This window comes from Protopterus annectens, chromosome 3.part0 (genome assembly GCF_019279795.1).
Source record: "Protopterus annectens isolate FY-2018-M chromosome 3.part0, PAN1.0, whole genome shotgun sequence".
Taxonomy (NCBI): Eukaryota; Metazoa; Chordata; order Ceratodontiformes; family Protopteridae; genus Protopterus; species Protopterus annectens.
This window is the reverse complement of record NC_056731.1, coordinates 506,891,696-506,909,281: the sequence shown is the minus strand read 5'-3', so window position 1 is coordinate 506,909,281 and position 17,586 is coordinate 506,891,696. Positions and strand designations below refer to the sequence as shown.

Below are 17,586 nucleotides of genomic sequence, written 5' to 3'. Positions count from 1 at the left end.
ACTGGCTAACAAAGTCTGCAGATGCCTGTAAACTGAGAGTTAAGTTACTCTGTGATGCCCAAACCCTCCAGGATGAACTATCACTAGTAAACCACTGGTGTACTAAAATAGGCTTAAACTAAATGGTAAAAAGTGTAGTATCATTTTTTTTGCTTGACAACCCATCCCCTTGTGCCAAGATTCCTTGTAATAGTGTTCTCTTCTGGGACCCCCAGACACATCTTCACTGTTGCAAATAGCATTCTATTCCCCACTTATAAGTAATAGTCCTTTGCTAGCTTGTTGTGGTGTTAAAAGGTGTTTGCTTAATTTTTCCTTTTTGTGGCTGGAAGAAGGACCAACCATGGGATTAGTAGAGTTTTTGTATGGTCAAGCCAAAAATAGGACCTCCTTCCCCGGAGAAGACGACTCCAGATACAGGCATGAAAACTTAAATTATTCTCTAATCAGAACTATTCCAACTGTTTTATTTTGGTAACCATTTTCCTGTTCACTTCTAAATGCATTACTTAGAACACATACTGATATATTACTACTACTATATGCATGAAAAGGAAGGAGTGTTTGTTGTACTGAGATAATTTAAATAAGGAAAACAATGTACAAAGAGATTTCAAAGTGTCTCAACTGGAAATATCTTTTTCCTGAGTTTCACTGCTTAGTTTATTTGGAAAGGGGCAGTTATTTTAGTGTATTAAGGCTATGAGCTGTAAATGAGCTGCTTCTTGTGTTACAGGGTTTGATTCCTTCAGCCTTAATCTGCCTGCTGTGCAACCATGAACAAGTCACTTAACCAGACAGTGCTTTGCAGAAATTGGGCACTTGGCCTAAGCTCCTCAATAGTCTCCTGGACTGCATGCCTAGTAATTACCTATGAACCTAAAAAAAAAAAATAAACCTTGGGAGCTTGGCATAATGGTTAAGGTGTTTACCTTACAGTTACAAGGTACAGGGTTTGATTCTCACATGGGGTAATTGGCTAGGCTTAAAATGGCCCAGAAGGGCTGTTAATCTAGTACTAATCTATGAACCTAATCTATCTATGAACCTTAGTACCTTAAATTGCATAGCTAGCTTCAGAAGTTGTTATAACAGCATTACAGTATCCATCTCCTGACTCTTTAAACTTACAGTGGATATGAAAAGTGTACACACCCCTGTTAAAATGCCAGGTTTTTGTGATATAAAAAAAATGAGACCACAATAAATAATTTCAAAACTTTTCCCACCTTTAATGTGACCTATAACCTGTACAATCCAATTGAACAACAAACAAATCTGTTAGGGGAAAAATATAAAAAATAAAAAACATACAATAAGCTGGTTGCATAAATGTGCACACCCTTAAACTAATAATTTGTTGTGTGTGCACACCCTTAAACTATTACTTTGTTGAAGCACCTTTTGATTTAATTACAGCATTCAGTCTTCTTGGGTACACACCTGCCATCAATTAAAGAGACTCTGATTAACCCCAAATAAAGTTCAGCTGTTCTAGTATGATTTTCCTGACATTTACTCAGTTGCCTGCTACAGCAAAAGCCATGGTTCGCAGAGAGCTTACAAAGCATCAAAGGGATCTCATTGTTGAAAGGTATCAGTCAGGAGAAGTGTACAAAAAAATTTCCGCAGCATTGGATATACCATGGAACACAGTGAAGACAGTCATCAAAAAGTGGAGAAAATATGGGACAACAGTGATGTTACAAAGAACTGGACGTCCCTCCAAAATTGACCAGATGTAAACTGGTCAGGGAGGCTGCCAAGAGACCTACAGCAACACTGAAGGAGCTGCAGGAATTTCTGACAAGTACTGGTTGTGTACTACATGTGACAACAATCTTCTGTATTCTGCATACGTCTGGACTATGGAATAGGGTTGCAAGACGGAAGCCTTTTCTTACACAGAAAATCATCCAGGCCCGGCTAAAATTTGCAACAGATGCAAGCTCATAAATATAAAACAGGTGCTTGTCCCGATCAAGGCACTCAACTCTCTGAATCACCTTTGATCCTCTGGACCGCTTCAAGTTGTTACAGACAATACCATAATCATGCGATACATCAGTAAGCAAGGTGGAGACAAGGTCGGACCCCCTTGCAGATTACCCATACTAGCATGGGATATAGCTTCACAGCGCAATCTCACTCTACAGGCAAACTGTATCCTGTCAGAGCAAAACTGTGTGGCAAACAAGCTGAGCAGAAGAAGGGCAAACCCTCACGAGTGGAAACTAGATTTGGACATCTTCCAAGATTTGATCCATCTATGGGAAGTTCCTCAAGTCGATGTGTGTACCTCCTGTTTGAACAATTAACTGGCAAAATTCTGCTCTGGGGTCCCATGCAAGAAGGTTGTAAAAAAGATGCCCTTTCCTTTCCTTGGACAGAATTTTTCTGTGTGCTGTTTCCACCCTTTCAGCTGAAATCTAGGGTACTTCTGAAGATTCAGATGGAATCCCCAAGATATTTGTGGTGACTCACTTCTTTCTCAGGCAGCAGGGATTCACCCTTCTTTTTGAAATGGCCAGAGGCAATTACAAGCCTCTTCACTGAATGAATATGCTTCACATTTTGCATTACTTATTTTTGGTAGCATACTGTAGCCATTATTTCATATGTGTCAGCTTCACTATAGTATTTTGTAAGCATATGTTGCAGCGGTAGCGTTGTTGCCTCACAGCAAGAGGTTCTCCCGTTCGATTCTCAGCTGGAGTGCGGGGAGTGCCTTCTGTGTGGAGTTTGCATGTCCTCCCACGGTTTGGTGGGTTGTTCGAAAGACATGCATAAATGGGCGTGCCTTCGCTGAAGGTTGAACATCGAGCTGGCGCCTCAGCATTCATAAAAATCTACTGCCAATCATTAGCGGACCGGAGTTCCGCTGTGGTGAACCATAACCGGGAAAAGCCAAAAGACGACAACAACAACATCTTGGGAAAGAGCACATGAAATGTTCATTCAGGTATAATGGGATTAGCTGCACCATTATCTGCTACATGTCCACTTTTTTATTATTTATAACTGCAGATACCAACATTCCTTTCCTAAGACCTTATCATAAGCACTGGTACTGTTTGCTTTCACATGCTTATCTGCCCTTATGTATATATTTAGTATTTTTTTCTGTGATCATTATTTTTTTCTTGTCTTGCCAGTGTAGTATACTATGAAACTATGTTTTATATGCCACACTTTTTGACAGGTGTGGAATTGCAGACTTGTAGAACATAGTTTTTCAGTTACATTGACTAAAGTCCTGCAAACGTTAAAACAATTTTGTATCTGTATATAGACTGCGCACATCAACCTGTGCTGTATGCTTCCCCAGCTTATGTGTATTTGTGTGTGGTTTCCATACTTAAAGCAATCCTAAATGCCTTTGAAAATGTTACATTTGCTTCAGAAAATAGTTTTTTTGTAAAATTCTTCACTTTAACTGTCGCTCACAAATTTATTTCCTTTTGCTTAATGTGGGTTCAAACTAGTTTCACTTCAGAACTTACTGTACCAATGTCTTATTTGGTCTCTGATTGCAGTGAGTAAAATGAAATCATTCTGCAGTTAACATTAATTTAGGTTCAGAACGTCCCTTCATTGTTTTTCTCAGTTTGGTTATAAGATTTATCGGTACTTACGTATTATCGCAACCAGATTTATAAAGTGCGATAATTTGTCTATTTTCAGCAGAAACACATTGCCTAACCTAAAAAGGGGTCTGTAAAGATGTCGCCAGCAGTTTGTCACAGTGAGAATGAGGCAGGCAGAGCAGAAATGTTGTAAGTTTGTACTTCTGGTTGATGCGGCTCATTTCTTCTGCAACTCTGCAGTGGTCCACATCCTTCCAATTCCTGTATTTTTCATTACCCTGTTAGCTACGGGAAATTGACTCAGGAAATGCACACTGAGGTTTTCGGGGACAGTAGTCAGCAAAAGCGAAGGTGCCTGTAAGGAGCAGTGAATAACGGCTCATTGCTTGCTCGGGGAGTGATGGCTTTCTCCGCAGTGGCAGACTGTTTTAAAAAGGTTGCATTCTTGCTTATCGTGACCGTTTCCAATGCACAGGATTATATGTATACTACCACTTTGAAATAAATGGGTTTGTTTGCTTTTTAAGGACAGAACAGCTGTTTTCAAGTCCTTTGTCATACACAGATAGTAAATACAGTTACAGAGAAAAGAGGCAGGGACTGTTGTCAGTAAAACTCCACCAACAGAACCACACTTTTAAATCAGTATTTCCGAGTCACAACTGCATTAACGTGCCTTCTGAGAGTCTGGAACTGTAAACAGGGGTATGTAACAAATCAGATACTTGCAAAAAGGACCTTTCTAAACAAGGGGGTCAGTTTATGTTAACGAGCCATGGTCCTGACTCCTTGTCTGGATGGAAACGTGGTGACTTTGCATGACTTGTCACATTAACGACTACAGACAGACAAGCAGCAGTCAGGTGTGTAGGTCGGCCGGGGACATTACCAGGCAAGAGGAATTCTGCTGTTATTCCGCTTCCTGTGTGCAAAATTTTCTGACACTATAATACTTAAACATTTTACACACCCCTTAATAAGTGAACATACATGCTATTTCTTGACAAACTGCTGGCAACATCTTTACAGACCCCTTTTTAGGTTAGGCATTGTGTTTCTGCCAAAAATAGACAAATTATCGCACTTTATAAATCTGGTTGCGATAATACGTAAGTACCGATTTATCTTTAGATTTTTGCAACTGAACCAGTACCATGAATGTATTGAATATATATATATATATATATATATATAGCAGAAAAGTAGATGTATATTCTCAGACATACTCATTCGATTAACCATGACATAGCAGTACAGTATATGCTTACCATTTCATATATATTAATTAATTGGATTAATGTTGAACATATAATCTATGCATATTAATATATAGTTATTTTACAGTTGAGCATAAATGCTTTCTTCTTCAAGCATTTACATTAGAAGTATAATGCCACAGTAATTTAAAAAAAATAAGAGAAGATTTATTTTGAGACTTATTAAAGGTACAAGGTATTTTCTTCTGTTAGTCGTATCCATAATAAATAGTCAGTTTTTCTAAGTGTGCTGTATTGTGTTATATTTCTGATTTTGGAAGAGGGTGAGTTCTAGGTTAACACTGCCATCTTGTGAAGATCTGCTAGTGCTTTACATTACCTGTATAACCTTTGACTAATATATCCATATAGATGTACACCTAGAATGCTGAATAATGTCGTGTGCTTCTCTGATGGATTGTCATTCACACACAAAATGCCTCATTTCTTTGTTCATATGCATATCATGACTCCATTTTTGGGCAGCACAGTGTGGTATAGTTAGAGATGCTGTCTCATAGCCCTTGGGTCTCCGCTTTGGTTCTTGGCTGGGATGCTTTGTCTTCAGAGTCTATGTATTCTCCTTGCATCTATATTTTTTATTGTATATATGTATTTATGTATGCATTTATTTTGGCAGCTGCTGCATTTTCCTGCCACATACTAAAAGTATGGTTTAGATAAATTGTTGATTTTCCAAATTACGTGTAGATATGCAACCAGTGTTTTTATGTGTTCATTCTTCAGTAGACTTGGCATCCTGTCCAGGATCAATTTCCCTGCTTTGCTAGGTAAATGTTGGCTGTCAGACAGCCCTAATTCAGATAAGATGAGTAAAGAAGAGAATAGACGAACAATGTAATTATTGGTTTAAGTTCTTTGACTCTTCCCATTTGAGCCACCAAACCCCTTGTTACCACCTTTTTCTGTGTATGCAATGTACCTGAAAGAAACTCACATGAAGGCCATGGACACATTTGAAACCACTTTATTACCAAGCATAAACTGAGAAAAGATTGAATTTATGTGGCGGTGCTTTGGCTTTCATTTAAAGAACAACATGTACTGCTGAGTACCCCACAAGAGTCTAGGCAGGTTCCAGAATCAGTATTAAATGTAATAGCAGCCAGCGGGAAAAAAAATATTTCATTTATGCTGTTGTTGACTGGGTTAGAAACACTAGGCAAGTGTCTTCCTTTTCTGGGGAGACATGAAGCGGTATTCATACTGACTAGGGGAGATTTGGCCAGAGCATCAGAGAAATGTCCTCCACTCTCTTTTCAGTACAGTAAGTGTCAAGGGATCTTTTAGATTTACCTGAGCTACTACCATCTCATGCAGATGCGCCCTCAGTTTATCATTTCTTGTGAGGGACAGCACACTTGAGTGCAGCACCCCCCCCTCATGCTGCATTGCAGTGTCAGTAGTGTAAAATTAGTCTAAGTACCTGGTGCTTGATTAGAACCTACAGACTTCTGATCTTCCAGCACAAAAGGTGAGTGTGCTACTTATTGAGCCACTGACACTGCTAAAAATTAATGATTTATTTTTAGAAATTGGCAGTTGAAGACTGGCAAAACTTTTTGACTGACTGGTCATGCCGTTTGATCTGATACCAATGCAAAACATATGACAAGAAAAAAAGAAGTTCAGACAGCAAGATGAACGGCCTTTTAAGAAAAAAAACTTTGCCAGTTAGCACTGAACTACTATGTTGGCATACAGAGATAAAACTCTGATTATGACCTTTACTGAAAGCAGCTGAAAGGATAGCCTTCCCTATCCTGGAAGCAGAAGGACTGCAGTGAAATTGACAGCTAGCTTCTTAAACCGTATTGAAAGCTAGGATTTGAGCTGATAAGCAGGTTGGTTGCAGGAAGGCAGAGGAGGTGTAGCCTTGTTGGGACCCAGGGCAAGAGATATCTTTATTGCCTGTCCACCCTCGGTGATACATTGACACCATACAGGAGTTAGACCCAAGAAAAGTCCTAGCATTACAGGACAGCTGTATGACACTGCCAGCTGTCCCCCACATTTTCCCTTCCCCATCCCAATGTTCCAAAGGCTGCAGTGCTCTAAACGCTAAGAGTAGTATCAAGGACTACAGAGAGGAGTGTAGGAGCAACACTGAGCAGCTGATAGCTGTCTAGCATGTCAGAGCCCCCCCCCCAAAAAAAAAAAATAATTACCAATTAGCACATTGCTCAAGAAGAGCAACCATATTCTGATGAGGTTACATAAACTGTATTTGAACAAAATGTATTAGGGAACAGTAAAAAAAAAAAAAGAGAGTATGACTGCACCCATAACAAGGACATGTTCTGAATGCTCAGAACATTCCAGTGTAACTCCAGAATCTTACAAGAAATGTTTATGGATGCAGAGAGCTCTGTTGTGAGTTAAGGAAAGTGAGACTCCATCATTAATGCCTCTTGTATTCTTTCCTAATATACATTATTTCTTGCAGATCTTCATGTCTGCTGGTTACCAAACAGAAAAAAAGCAATCAGCACTTCTAATCTTTGTGACCTGTAGCATAAGTTACACTTTGTGCATGCAATGTGGACTGCTTAGCTAATCATTGAATGGAGAAACAGAGCTTGAATTTTCTGTGTTTAAACATGAGGTTGAGAGATATGTATGTATTTATGTATTTTCAAGTTTTGTAGCATTTGTAGAAATACAGACTTGTCTGGCATTTCATTTCTAAACTTTAAAAATGGGGGGGATACAAAATCAGTAGTTAAGTGACTGACTGAAATTAACAATGTTTAATGTTAATTCTATGTTGTCCAAAGCCTCTAACCAGGCCACAGCTTCCAGCGCCCGATTACTGGTGACCAAGGGCGAGGGTGGTATCACCTTGGGTATTGTAAGGAAGGATGTGCCTAGGAACTGGATAGAGGCTGCAGACACCAGCCTGTGACCTGAGGCCTTTATTTCACCTAAGATCCAGGCACCCAAGCCCAAGAGGTAGTTAGATTTGCCCCAGCCCCTGCTGTCTTTAGCATTGCCTCATTATCCCAGATCTTTTCCCAGGACTTGGTCAGGCTGACCCAGGTCTTCATGGATTTCATCAGCACCAGCCAGACTACCCTGTTTGAGGAATGTCCCATAGGAAAACTAAAAGGGTCATTTCCCCCCAGAGAAATTTTGATTTCTCAGACCCAGGGGATGAGAATAAATTAGCTTATGTGGAGCACCTTCCCCCTTAGATTTATAAAGACTGTGCTTCAAATGACACATTCTCCTCAGCTTTGCCTCCTGAGGATCTGTCTTGTGGGTAGATATTTCATACAATGAAGAAAGCCTTCATTTTGGAATCTAGGGAATTCTGTAAGGCTCAGAGTCGCTACAGAGAGCTTCTAAACCTTCCTAGCCCTAGACCTTTGGTGGCCCCTCCAGTGTATGTATTTTAATAGCTTCAATCTCCTTTCCACAAGTACTTCCCAGTAACACTATGATAAAGTGCCAGTAGAAAACCTTGGAATTGTGTAAGTGGCATTAGCAGATTGTAAAGAACTATTTCCGTGGTGTCAGCAGCTTGTAAAGAACTATTTCATGTCCCAGTGGCAACCTTTGTTCATCATTTCGAAGTGCTCATTGTGTTAAAATCAGCTCTCCCCTTACATGCCAGTGTAAGATGGAAAAAACTAAAAAGAAGTTTGCTCTGTCATAAGACATTCGTCTGCATGCAGGATTTTTTAGTACATTTTCTTTGACTGTATTCTAAAGCCAACAGATTCCTTTTAGAATTGCAGTAAAAGGAAGGAGTTGTACTCAGTTACTGACCTTATACATAAGAGGGGAAAAAGCTTGCAAAAATGTTAGATGAGCAAGTCCTTATGCATTTGTACAAAAGACTCCTAGGTCTCCCTCGTTTCTAACAGATTCAGTATCATTACAGAAACACATTCTTAGCAACTGTAATACCTAGGTCTGTAGTGTAGTCAACCACATCAAGCTAATCAGTACCCATTACAACAGGTCTAGTGATACATGCTAGACCAAAGTACATCACCTTACAAGTAGTCATTCAGATTCAATCCCTTATCTTTAAGCCTCAGAGAGATGAAACTTAAGTAATTATTTAAACACAAGAAGTCTTCCTTACTGGTAAATGCCATCCTGATTTTGAGATCATCTGATTACTTAAAAGTTCAAAGTCTGGATGAAGGTAGTATTAAACACAACAGGCCAAGCACCAGTCCATGGGGAATGTGCGACACCCCTGCACTGTGCCAGTAATCAAAGAGCCTCAGTCCTCACCACTGGCAACAGTGGGGAATGTACACACTGAGAGGATTTATTTATTTTATTTATTTTATATTTGTTTACCAGGTAGAGTCTGGCTGGGCAAGTAGCCCATTTTCAGCGGAGACTCGGGGAGATAAGCTCCATAACAATAGTACAAAAAGATTACAAAAATGTTTAAAAGATTTACAAACAATATACAAAAAAAAGTTTGACAGTTGCCAACAATCACAATTTACAAAAGGTGAATGTAAAACAGAAAACATTACATTTCTTAAGCCTTATTACAGACAGTAATATGAAACTCATTAGACTATATAAAATTAAAAAACATTGTGGTATTTTCATTTGGTAGAAGTAAGACAAGAAGATAGCAGACTAGAAAACATTTGATTGAAGGCATGATAAACTAGCCAGGAGTATTACAGGAGCATAGCCATTGTTGAGTAAGGTATTCCTTTAGGAGTCTTTTGAAGCTGTGACAATCTATGTTTTTTAAGATATTCTGGGGTAATAGGTTCCACTGTTTGGCTACTTTGAAAGAGAAGAGAGAGTCACTGAAGTAATTATGGGACTTTGTAACATTGAGTGTAAGTTTATCGGATGATCTAAGGGTCCTAGGGTTAGTATTTAGTTGCACTAGGTTGGAGAGTGCTGACAAGTAAATACACAGTAATGTGCAGTTTTCCTTAAGAGCACACAGAGATCACAGTCATTTTGGGGCTGGTTTCTCTCTCTTTCTCCAGATCCCTAAATATACTCCGCACTGACACAGCTATAGGGTTGAGATCTCAGCTGAGTGGCCAAACCAAGATCCTCAATACCCTCACTGTCCAACCAGTGCTTTGTGTCAATGCCCAATTAGCTGACGCACACACTCCTTGAGATTTGATTTATATACAGACACACACCTGGGAAAGGCTGGCACAGGTTTACTAGCTATGCCCCCTTCTGTCCAGACTATAAGGTAGTTTTCACTGCCACCAGCCAACTCTTATCAGCTACTTTAAGGCCCTTAACAGAGGGTGTCCAATCTTACTGTGTAATGTTACTATTAATCCAAATGGTAGTCTGTCCAAGAGCAAGGCTGTTTAGGTGTGGCCCGTACAGTGTAACCATATAGATATGCATGTACTGTGAGCTTAAATATCTCTAAATAGACCAGCCACAATTAAATGTTTTAAATATGTTTAATAATAAATAATAAAAGAACAAGATAATGCTCAGTAAGTAATCGGTTACATCAGAGTTCAAAATCACAGGAATTATTTAAAACAACATTGCAGGAAAGTCTCAAATAAGGAAAACATCTAAGCTATACTTTACAATATTCCTGTCTGATTCAAAAAGAGTTACAATGCCCTAGAAACTTACTTACAGCAATGCAGGTGCAGAAGGTGATAAGTGGATGTTTCTAGGTCCAAGACAAGGTACAAAATGTACAGTCTCTCTCTCAGAGAGTTCTTAAATTAATGTCAAATATTACTGCTGTGTTAGCTTGGATGACATCACTTTTTGTCACCTGACTTTCGGTTCCCAAGCTAAACCCCCATTGTCAGAAACGGAATTTAGCATCTCTGTAAAAAAATATATATCTCTCAGATGTTTGCAGATCCTGGAAGTCATGAAACAAAACATTTCTACATCTCAAACCTAGTAATTAATTATCTTTCTTTGACAATACAAAAAACTTCCATCTCTAGACATTGTGTCTGCTACTGCACTGAAACTGAGAGATAACATCTTCTGTTTATGGCCCAGTAATTATAAAAAACAATTTAGTTTCAATTATTTTCTCTGAATTTTTTAAAATTAACCTCCTGTGTTCCAGTTTCCATTAAACATATACATCTAAACAGTCACAATAGTGCAGGTACATTGCTGTTCTATTCCAGTAGGGCATGCTGTGGTTACATTTTAGCTTAGTACTTTGCACAAACATCTGTATAAATCATATCAATATTCACAAATTACATAGAATTATTTACAAACTTCCCGATAGCTGGGCTGGCAGTGTGACACCATGATCCATAAAATTATTGATGATTGCTTTGAGTTGAAGACTGGCAGAAGCCTTATCACGGTCTAGGAATGCAACAGCAGCACTTAGCCACATATACCTAGCCAGGCTCACAGGTTCGTAAAACTAGGATAGGCATGTTAAAGTTGAGTGACCTTTCTAAAAAACTTGTTATATACTCTCAGTTGAACTACAGTACTGTTAATTGATTTGTAGTAGTGTTAGTGTCTGTCAAAATACTTTAAAAAAAATGTAAATTCTAGCTGATTGGTCTGTAGTTCTCAATTATATCCCTACAGCCCTCTTTCTATATAGGAAAACATTTTCTACGTTTCATGATGGGGGTTCAACACAGTCTTGTAACAAAGTATTAAATAAGGTGTCAGGATGCAGCACAAGAGAGTCATGCAAAAGACAGATGCATACTTCAGTCTCCATGGCATAATTAAAGCTGAGTTGTGTTAAGTGACAGTATAACAATATCACAGGTCATTACTGGGCAGTTTGAAGAAAAAGGAGATACAATATGCACGCTACCAGAGGTATGATTCCCTGATAAGACTAAACTCGTGAAATAAAGATTGAACTGATGCAGTAGATTTTAGGACCGGAAACAGTTTTTCCAGCTTTTATAAATAGGACCAACACGGTCAGCAAGGCTTTTCTGACAGTTCATATATATACTTAAAAAAGCTGCTGCTTCTTGGGTTTGTCATTGGCTAGATAGTTCTCATAAGTACCCTCATAAGCAGTAATATTTCAACCTAACTGCTTAGCTGCCTTGATATATTCTATCTTGATTTCCATGATTTTAACCTTTTTTATACCTTAAATTTGTGCTGATTTTTCTTAACCTGCTTAGGAGAAAGAGAGACTCCTTGAAATGTCTTTGGCCATGCAACCAGAGTAAATAAGTCGCCTGTTTTAAAAAAAGAAAAACTTTCTGTTTTATTCTATTACATTTCCCTTCTTATGGCCATATCGAGGTTTCATTTTTAATCCTGTATACTAACCCAGGAAGCTGTCTTTTATCCCTGTATATTTCTTAAAGTGGTCCTACAAAATTAGTACACTGGACTCCAAACCCTCATTAGTGTTGCATACTTTATAGTTGACCCACATAAAACCTTTTCTTAATATAAATGTTTCTTAGCACTCATTTGTAAAATAAAACATTTTAAACATCTTTATTAACTTCACACATTGAATAATGACATGGGTTTTCATAGAGTTAAAGAAAAGAAAACCAACCACTTTAAACATTTGTCATTAACTTCATGTATTATACATGTTTTTTTTTTTTGCGCAATTATCATTCACTCTCACATTACCTAAATTGCTGAAATCCTGCTTTCTCTTAAATTTTACTCATCCTCCTGAAAATTATTCTGCATGTATCTTTTCCCAAATTCCAATTATTTCTATGTAGTTTACTGTTTCCCTTTTCTAACGAACACATTCTAATTCCTTTATCTCCTTTATAATATTCAGTAGTTCATTTATGGTTGATTTTGATTCCCATTTTCTAGTAAATGCTTTTTTGGCATCCGATAGCATTAAATAAACATAGCAAGGCCTTACTGTGTGTAGGCAATTCAGATCTTATATTCCAGCACAAAAGAATAATTTCCTTAATTGTAGCCATTTGCTTCTGCAACATTTCTGAAAAGTGCTCGGCAGGGAATTTTTAAAATATGCCAACTCCTTACATTCTCAAGAAACATGTTCCCAGTTATCTCTGTGTTTTCCAGCTCATCTCCTTCAATTGCTGTCTGTCTGAGGAAAGATTTTCTGAAGTCAGCTGGAGGTATAAACATATCTGTGGGAATACTTCCAGGGAAAAATCCTAAACTTTCTGGACTTTGTTGCATACTTGGGAACCATACAGATATTTTCCCACTGTTTCTTTATAAATTGCCTTTCCAGTCTCTCTTTCCAATATTTTCTAACCTCTTCTGATTGATTCTTATAATTATCATGCACTATTGTATATGTAATACTAATTATCCCTTCTTTAGTGGCAGTTTCTGTTCTAGACTCAACTAAAAACTCCGAGCACTCCCATATATCCCTTTGTCTTTGCCTATTCTCTGTTATCAGTTTCTGGTAGGGAAGGCCGTCAATACCCAGCAGTCCAAATTTCCACTTGGATTATTAAAGTATAATATTGTAAAATGAAAGGAATCACTTTCATATATTTATAATGTCTTACATCTGTAATGTCAGATATTTCAAAACATTGTTTCATATGCTTATCATATGTACGATTGTTAAATTTTAAAGCAAATTATCAGCAATGGTTCCTAATAGCCAAAAAAAAGCTACTCTAAATTTTCAAATGTCTTTACTTGCACTTCCTAGTTATATTATATAAACATACAGTTTTAACTTCCTTAAAATACTATTTTCAATACTTAGCCCCATAGAAAATATATATTTTTTCCAGAAAATAATGTTTAATTGTAACCTTTTAACTCTTTGCAACCATTAAATTATGACTAAACTCTAAGACTTTTACCTTATTTGATATGGAATAGTATCATCACTGTCTTGTACAGAGGAAAGGGAGAAGATAAGAAAAAAATTGTGGTACATTCAAATAGAGTTTAAACAAACATTTTAGCCCTGATCTAAGATGTACCATCTGTCTTTTTATTGTCTACTATTTATTTTTTAAACTCTTCTGCCTATAGAATATCAGCTTCACATGATCTATAAGCACATTATTTCCTCACAGGAGTGAGAGTTGTCACTAGCCAATTGTGGGCCTGTCATCCAGGCAGACATCAGGATCTTCCACTGGCCCCTGGAGCTCTTAACACCCTCTCTGCAGCTTCTGTGGGATGCTAGCACTGCCAGGCTGTGGAGAAAGAGCATGCAAATTTCCTGTGTAACTGCCCCTGATCAATACAGCTATGCAATGGTAGAAAAACTCTCTGGCCCAAACTCCATGGGCTGCACCACCCAGAGCTCTAACTGGGTGTCACCCAAGTGCAAGCCACACCATCTCCCTTCCTTAGAATGGTTGAGCCCTATATCACTCAATCCAATCCTCCCGCTCGTTCCCTTCAGCACCCATGCCCACTTCTCAACCATGGGTCATCTTCATTGCAGTTAGAGCTTTGTCCCTGTATGTCATGAGACAGAATATCGTCCAGTCTTTTTCACCATTCTGTAGCCTGTAAATTTCCATTTTCTCAAGCAGACAGGAAGGAGAGATTCATCTGAGTGGTGCATTCAGTAAAGAGTACAGCTTAATTGTCTTGTTCTCCCCCATGCTGTGACACTATTAATTGCTGCCTTTCTTTTTCAGTCTTAGCACATCCCTGGAACTACCAGTTGATGTCACAGTATCTAACCCACCTTGTACTGGTTGTCATTGTTGAAAACAAGGCAACTTCAAATTGAACCTTTCCTCCCACTCATCTTCTACACATACAAATGTGTCAGTCTATCGCAATTCAGTCATATTTTTTCCCATTTGCTCAATTTTTTAATTGTGCTAGTCTCACTGGTAACTTTCAGTTTTTGAGTGACTTCACCAGGATTATCAAATACCTACACATTTCCATTCCAAAATATCTTTAATTTTGAATGAAATGACAACTCATATTTTGGTCATTTGTGTTTACATTCCATCATTGCACCAGCAAATTGAGAGCGGCTCCTTAATGTCACCTGCAAGTAATGTTGCTTCTCCGTTTTCACTGCCATTGCCAGTTTTCTACTTTACTGCCATAATTTCCAAAACACTTGGACTCTCTCGTAAAGTTGCACAGTTAGTTAATATTGGCATGGGCTTTCCGTACCTATCCTCACTTTCCAGCAGTGCAAAGCTTTTTCTCAATTTAAAACAAAGATGTTTAGTAAAACCAGTCCATTCTACCATTTTGCCTGTCATATATTCCAAGAAATTACTTTTTTCTTCTCTCTCCAAAATGCCACATAACCTTATTTTTTTTAATTAATTGTGTATGTGTGCGTATATATATATATATATATATGTGTGTATGTATGTTGTGCTTTACCCTCGGTTCCACTGAAATGGTTCTTAGTTTATTTAGTCTGTTAGCTCTGCATACTGCCTTCTCTTTAATCTTAGCCATTTTTTGCCTGACAGATTCCATCACCTCCTAGTAGCAACAGTAGCAACTTTGAAATTTTCATGTAAACATTAGAAATGCCCATAAAGTTCTATAGCTTGATTTGTATTGTCTCTGATCTGTAGGTCACCTTAATGTCACGGAGTCTCTACACCTATTTTGTCTGTTTGGGTGGTGAATGCTAAGCGTCATGGTGACTGGACTCAAAGACGGTAACTCATTTCACCCTCTGAATATTCTTCTTCCAATGGAGATTCCATTTTCTCCATAACTAGTCATGGGATGGCAGCTTTCTCTTTCCTTTTATCAAAAATGTCATCAGATTAATGACTTTTACACTTCTGAACAGTTTTTACTCAGATGTAAACAGAGTTTTCCTGGAAGGCTAAGCAGTACAGCATGTGTTCCCAGACTTATCATATTTTGTGCACTCTGTCTGCATTGTGAAGCACTGGAAGGTAGAGGGGAGACCACAGTGCAAGGACTGCAGTTGCAGTTCATTGAGTGGGACACACTGGACGTGCTTTGAAAGAGTTCTTAATCTGTTATCTGTTTGTGTTGATGTGAGATTGAAGCTAGTTGTAACGCTTTGACAAGAGTCAAGTAAAAAGTATACTTAACCATTTATCTCTTCTTTGGAACAAGCAGTACCTCATTCATTGATCTTTTGGAGCAGATGACATTAGATCTAAGGCAGAAGTTTTAGTGTCATTTTGGAAATCAAGCAAATATGAAGAAAGGTCTGTTTCGTATCATGCTTAGAGAAATGAGTTTCAGACAGCAACTGCCATCAGTTAAGTTGATAAAGAGTGCATTTTTGAGATAAAGTTCAAGGTTATCAAATATTATGAAAGATTCACAGACTAAGAACCTTTTATCAAGTGTCATCCAAAATAATTTTGTTTACAGATATGAAGTAGTGGTAGTAGCACTGCATAATGCATACGCATTTGGTTAGCATATGTGCTTTAATTGTCCCACATTTGTTCTTTATAAATGCTATGATCAAGGAAGAACAATGGATTTTAAATTGTATATCTATAGATAGGCAATTTATTTTTTTCTACATTACACATGTAAAACAAATCAATATTTTTTTGCAGGTGCTGATGGAACTGCTGCTGTTTGAACTTTGCCCTGAACTTCGATTGCATTTAGATCAGTATGAAGATGTTGACATCTGCAAAGCACACATGGACCACTAAAGAAATGTCTATGCATAGCAATAGACATGGCATCTATATTTTCCTCTCTTTACAGAGGGCTAATTTAAGACTCAATTTCCCTTAATTTTATTTAAAACATTTGCATTGGACATGAATTGTTAGGAAGTGATGTAAAGCAGGTTTGATTTTTTTAATTTGAAGGTTTCTGAGAATGAACTTTTTCAATCGTACAGCACACTCGATTTCTGATACTGATGCAAGCTGTAAGAATCAGAGAAGTGTTTTATGAATTAAGAAAGGTTAATAATTTTGTTCACTGGTTATGGAGAAGTGAATGTTCAATTTAAATTTCCTCTTTGAGGATCACAAGCATTCCTTTTCTGTCTGTTGGAGAGTGTTGTGCAATAGGTACTGTATGGTTGTTGTATTGATTTTATTGTTGTCTATAGATCTTTTTTTTTTTTTACCAAAGATTTAAAATAAGTTAGTTCATTTGTAAGCAATAAATAACAAAATGAGGACACAAAATATCTATCTATTGCTTCTATCCAGCAATTGTGGCTGTCTGTGATCAACCATGACTGAAATTTTATTGTGGGAAAACCATTTAAATATTAAGCCTTCATAGTGGGCTTCATAGCCCTCTACCCAAGTTTATATTACTTTTGCAGTGAAATACAAAAACAAAAAGACTGATTTATATCTTGAAGAAAATCTGTCTCACATCTCCTTTTTCTTTGTGGTGAATGCTCTGTGAGTAAAGCTTATTTCAGAGATGGACTCGTTAAAGTGAAAACAAGAAACTTCTGTGAAAAAGATAAAATATTGTGATTTTGTCAGTGGATGAGGGTCCCTTGACTCATTCAGTCTAGACATGTTTCCTGGAAAGAAGACAAACAGAGGCATCACTGAAGCTATCAGCATGGATTTTAGGTTTGTAGAAGTGAAGTCTGCATTGTAATACTGTGAAGAGTATGATTAAGTGTGTTCTTATATATTCATGAGTAGATATTAGGCTGTCAGTCTACAGACAATCACAAGTCTGTCCAGTAACCAGAGGTCAGAATCAAAACCTGTGCCTTTCATCTCTGAGGTTAAGATGTTAGCCATTATTCCAACCGCCTGTCCTTGAGTTCACAGGTTCATAGGTAATACTACTAGATTAGCCAAAAATCAGAAGCAAACTATGTACCTTGTATC

The 17,586-nt window shown here is 37.8% G+C and overlaps 1 protein-coding gene across 1 annotated transcript in view; it reads left to right on the top strand.

Annotated features, from left to right (window-relative positions):
• The window catches only part of SNX25 (sorting nexin 25), a 1,427,683-nt gene extending 1,410,769 nt beyond the window's left edge, over positions 1–16,914 (top strand). Inside the window, exon 19 of the mRNA XM_044064925.1 lies at positions 16,324–16,914. Coding sequence (XP_043920860.1) covers positions 16,324–16,425 — 102 coding nt within the window. The 3' untranslated portion in view covers positions 16,426–16,914. The remainder of the gene's footprint in view (positions 1–16,323) is intronic.
• The last annotated feature ends 672 nt before the right edge of the window (positions 16,915–17,586 follow it).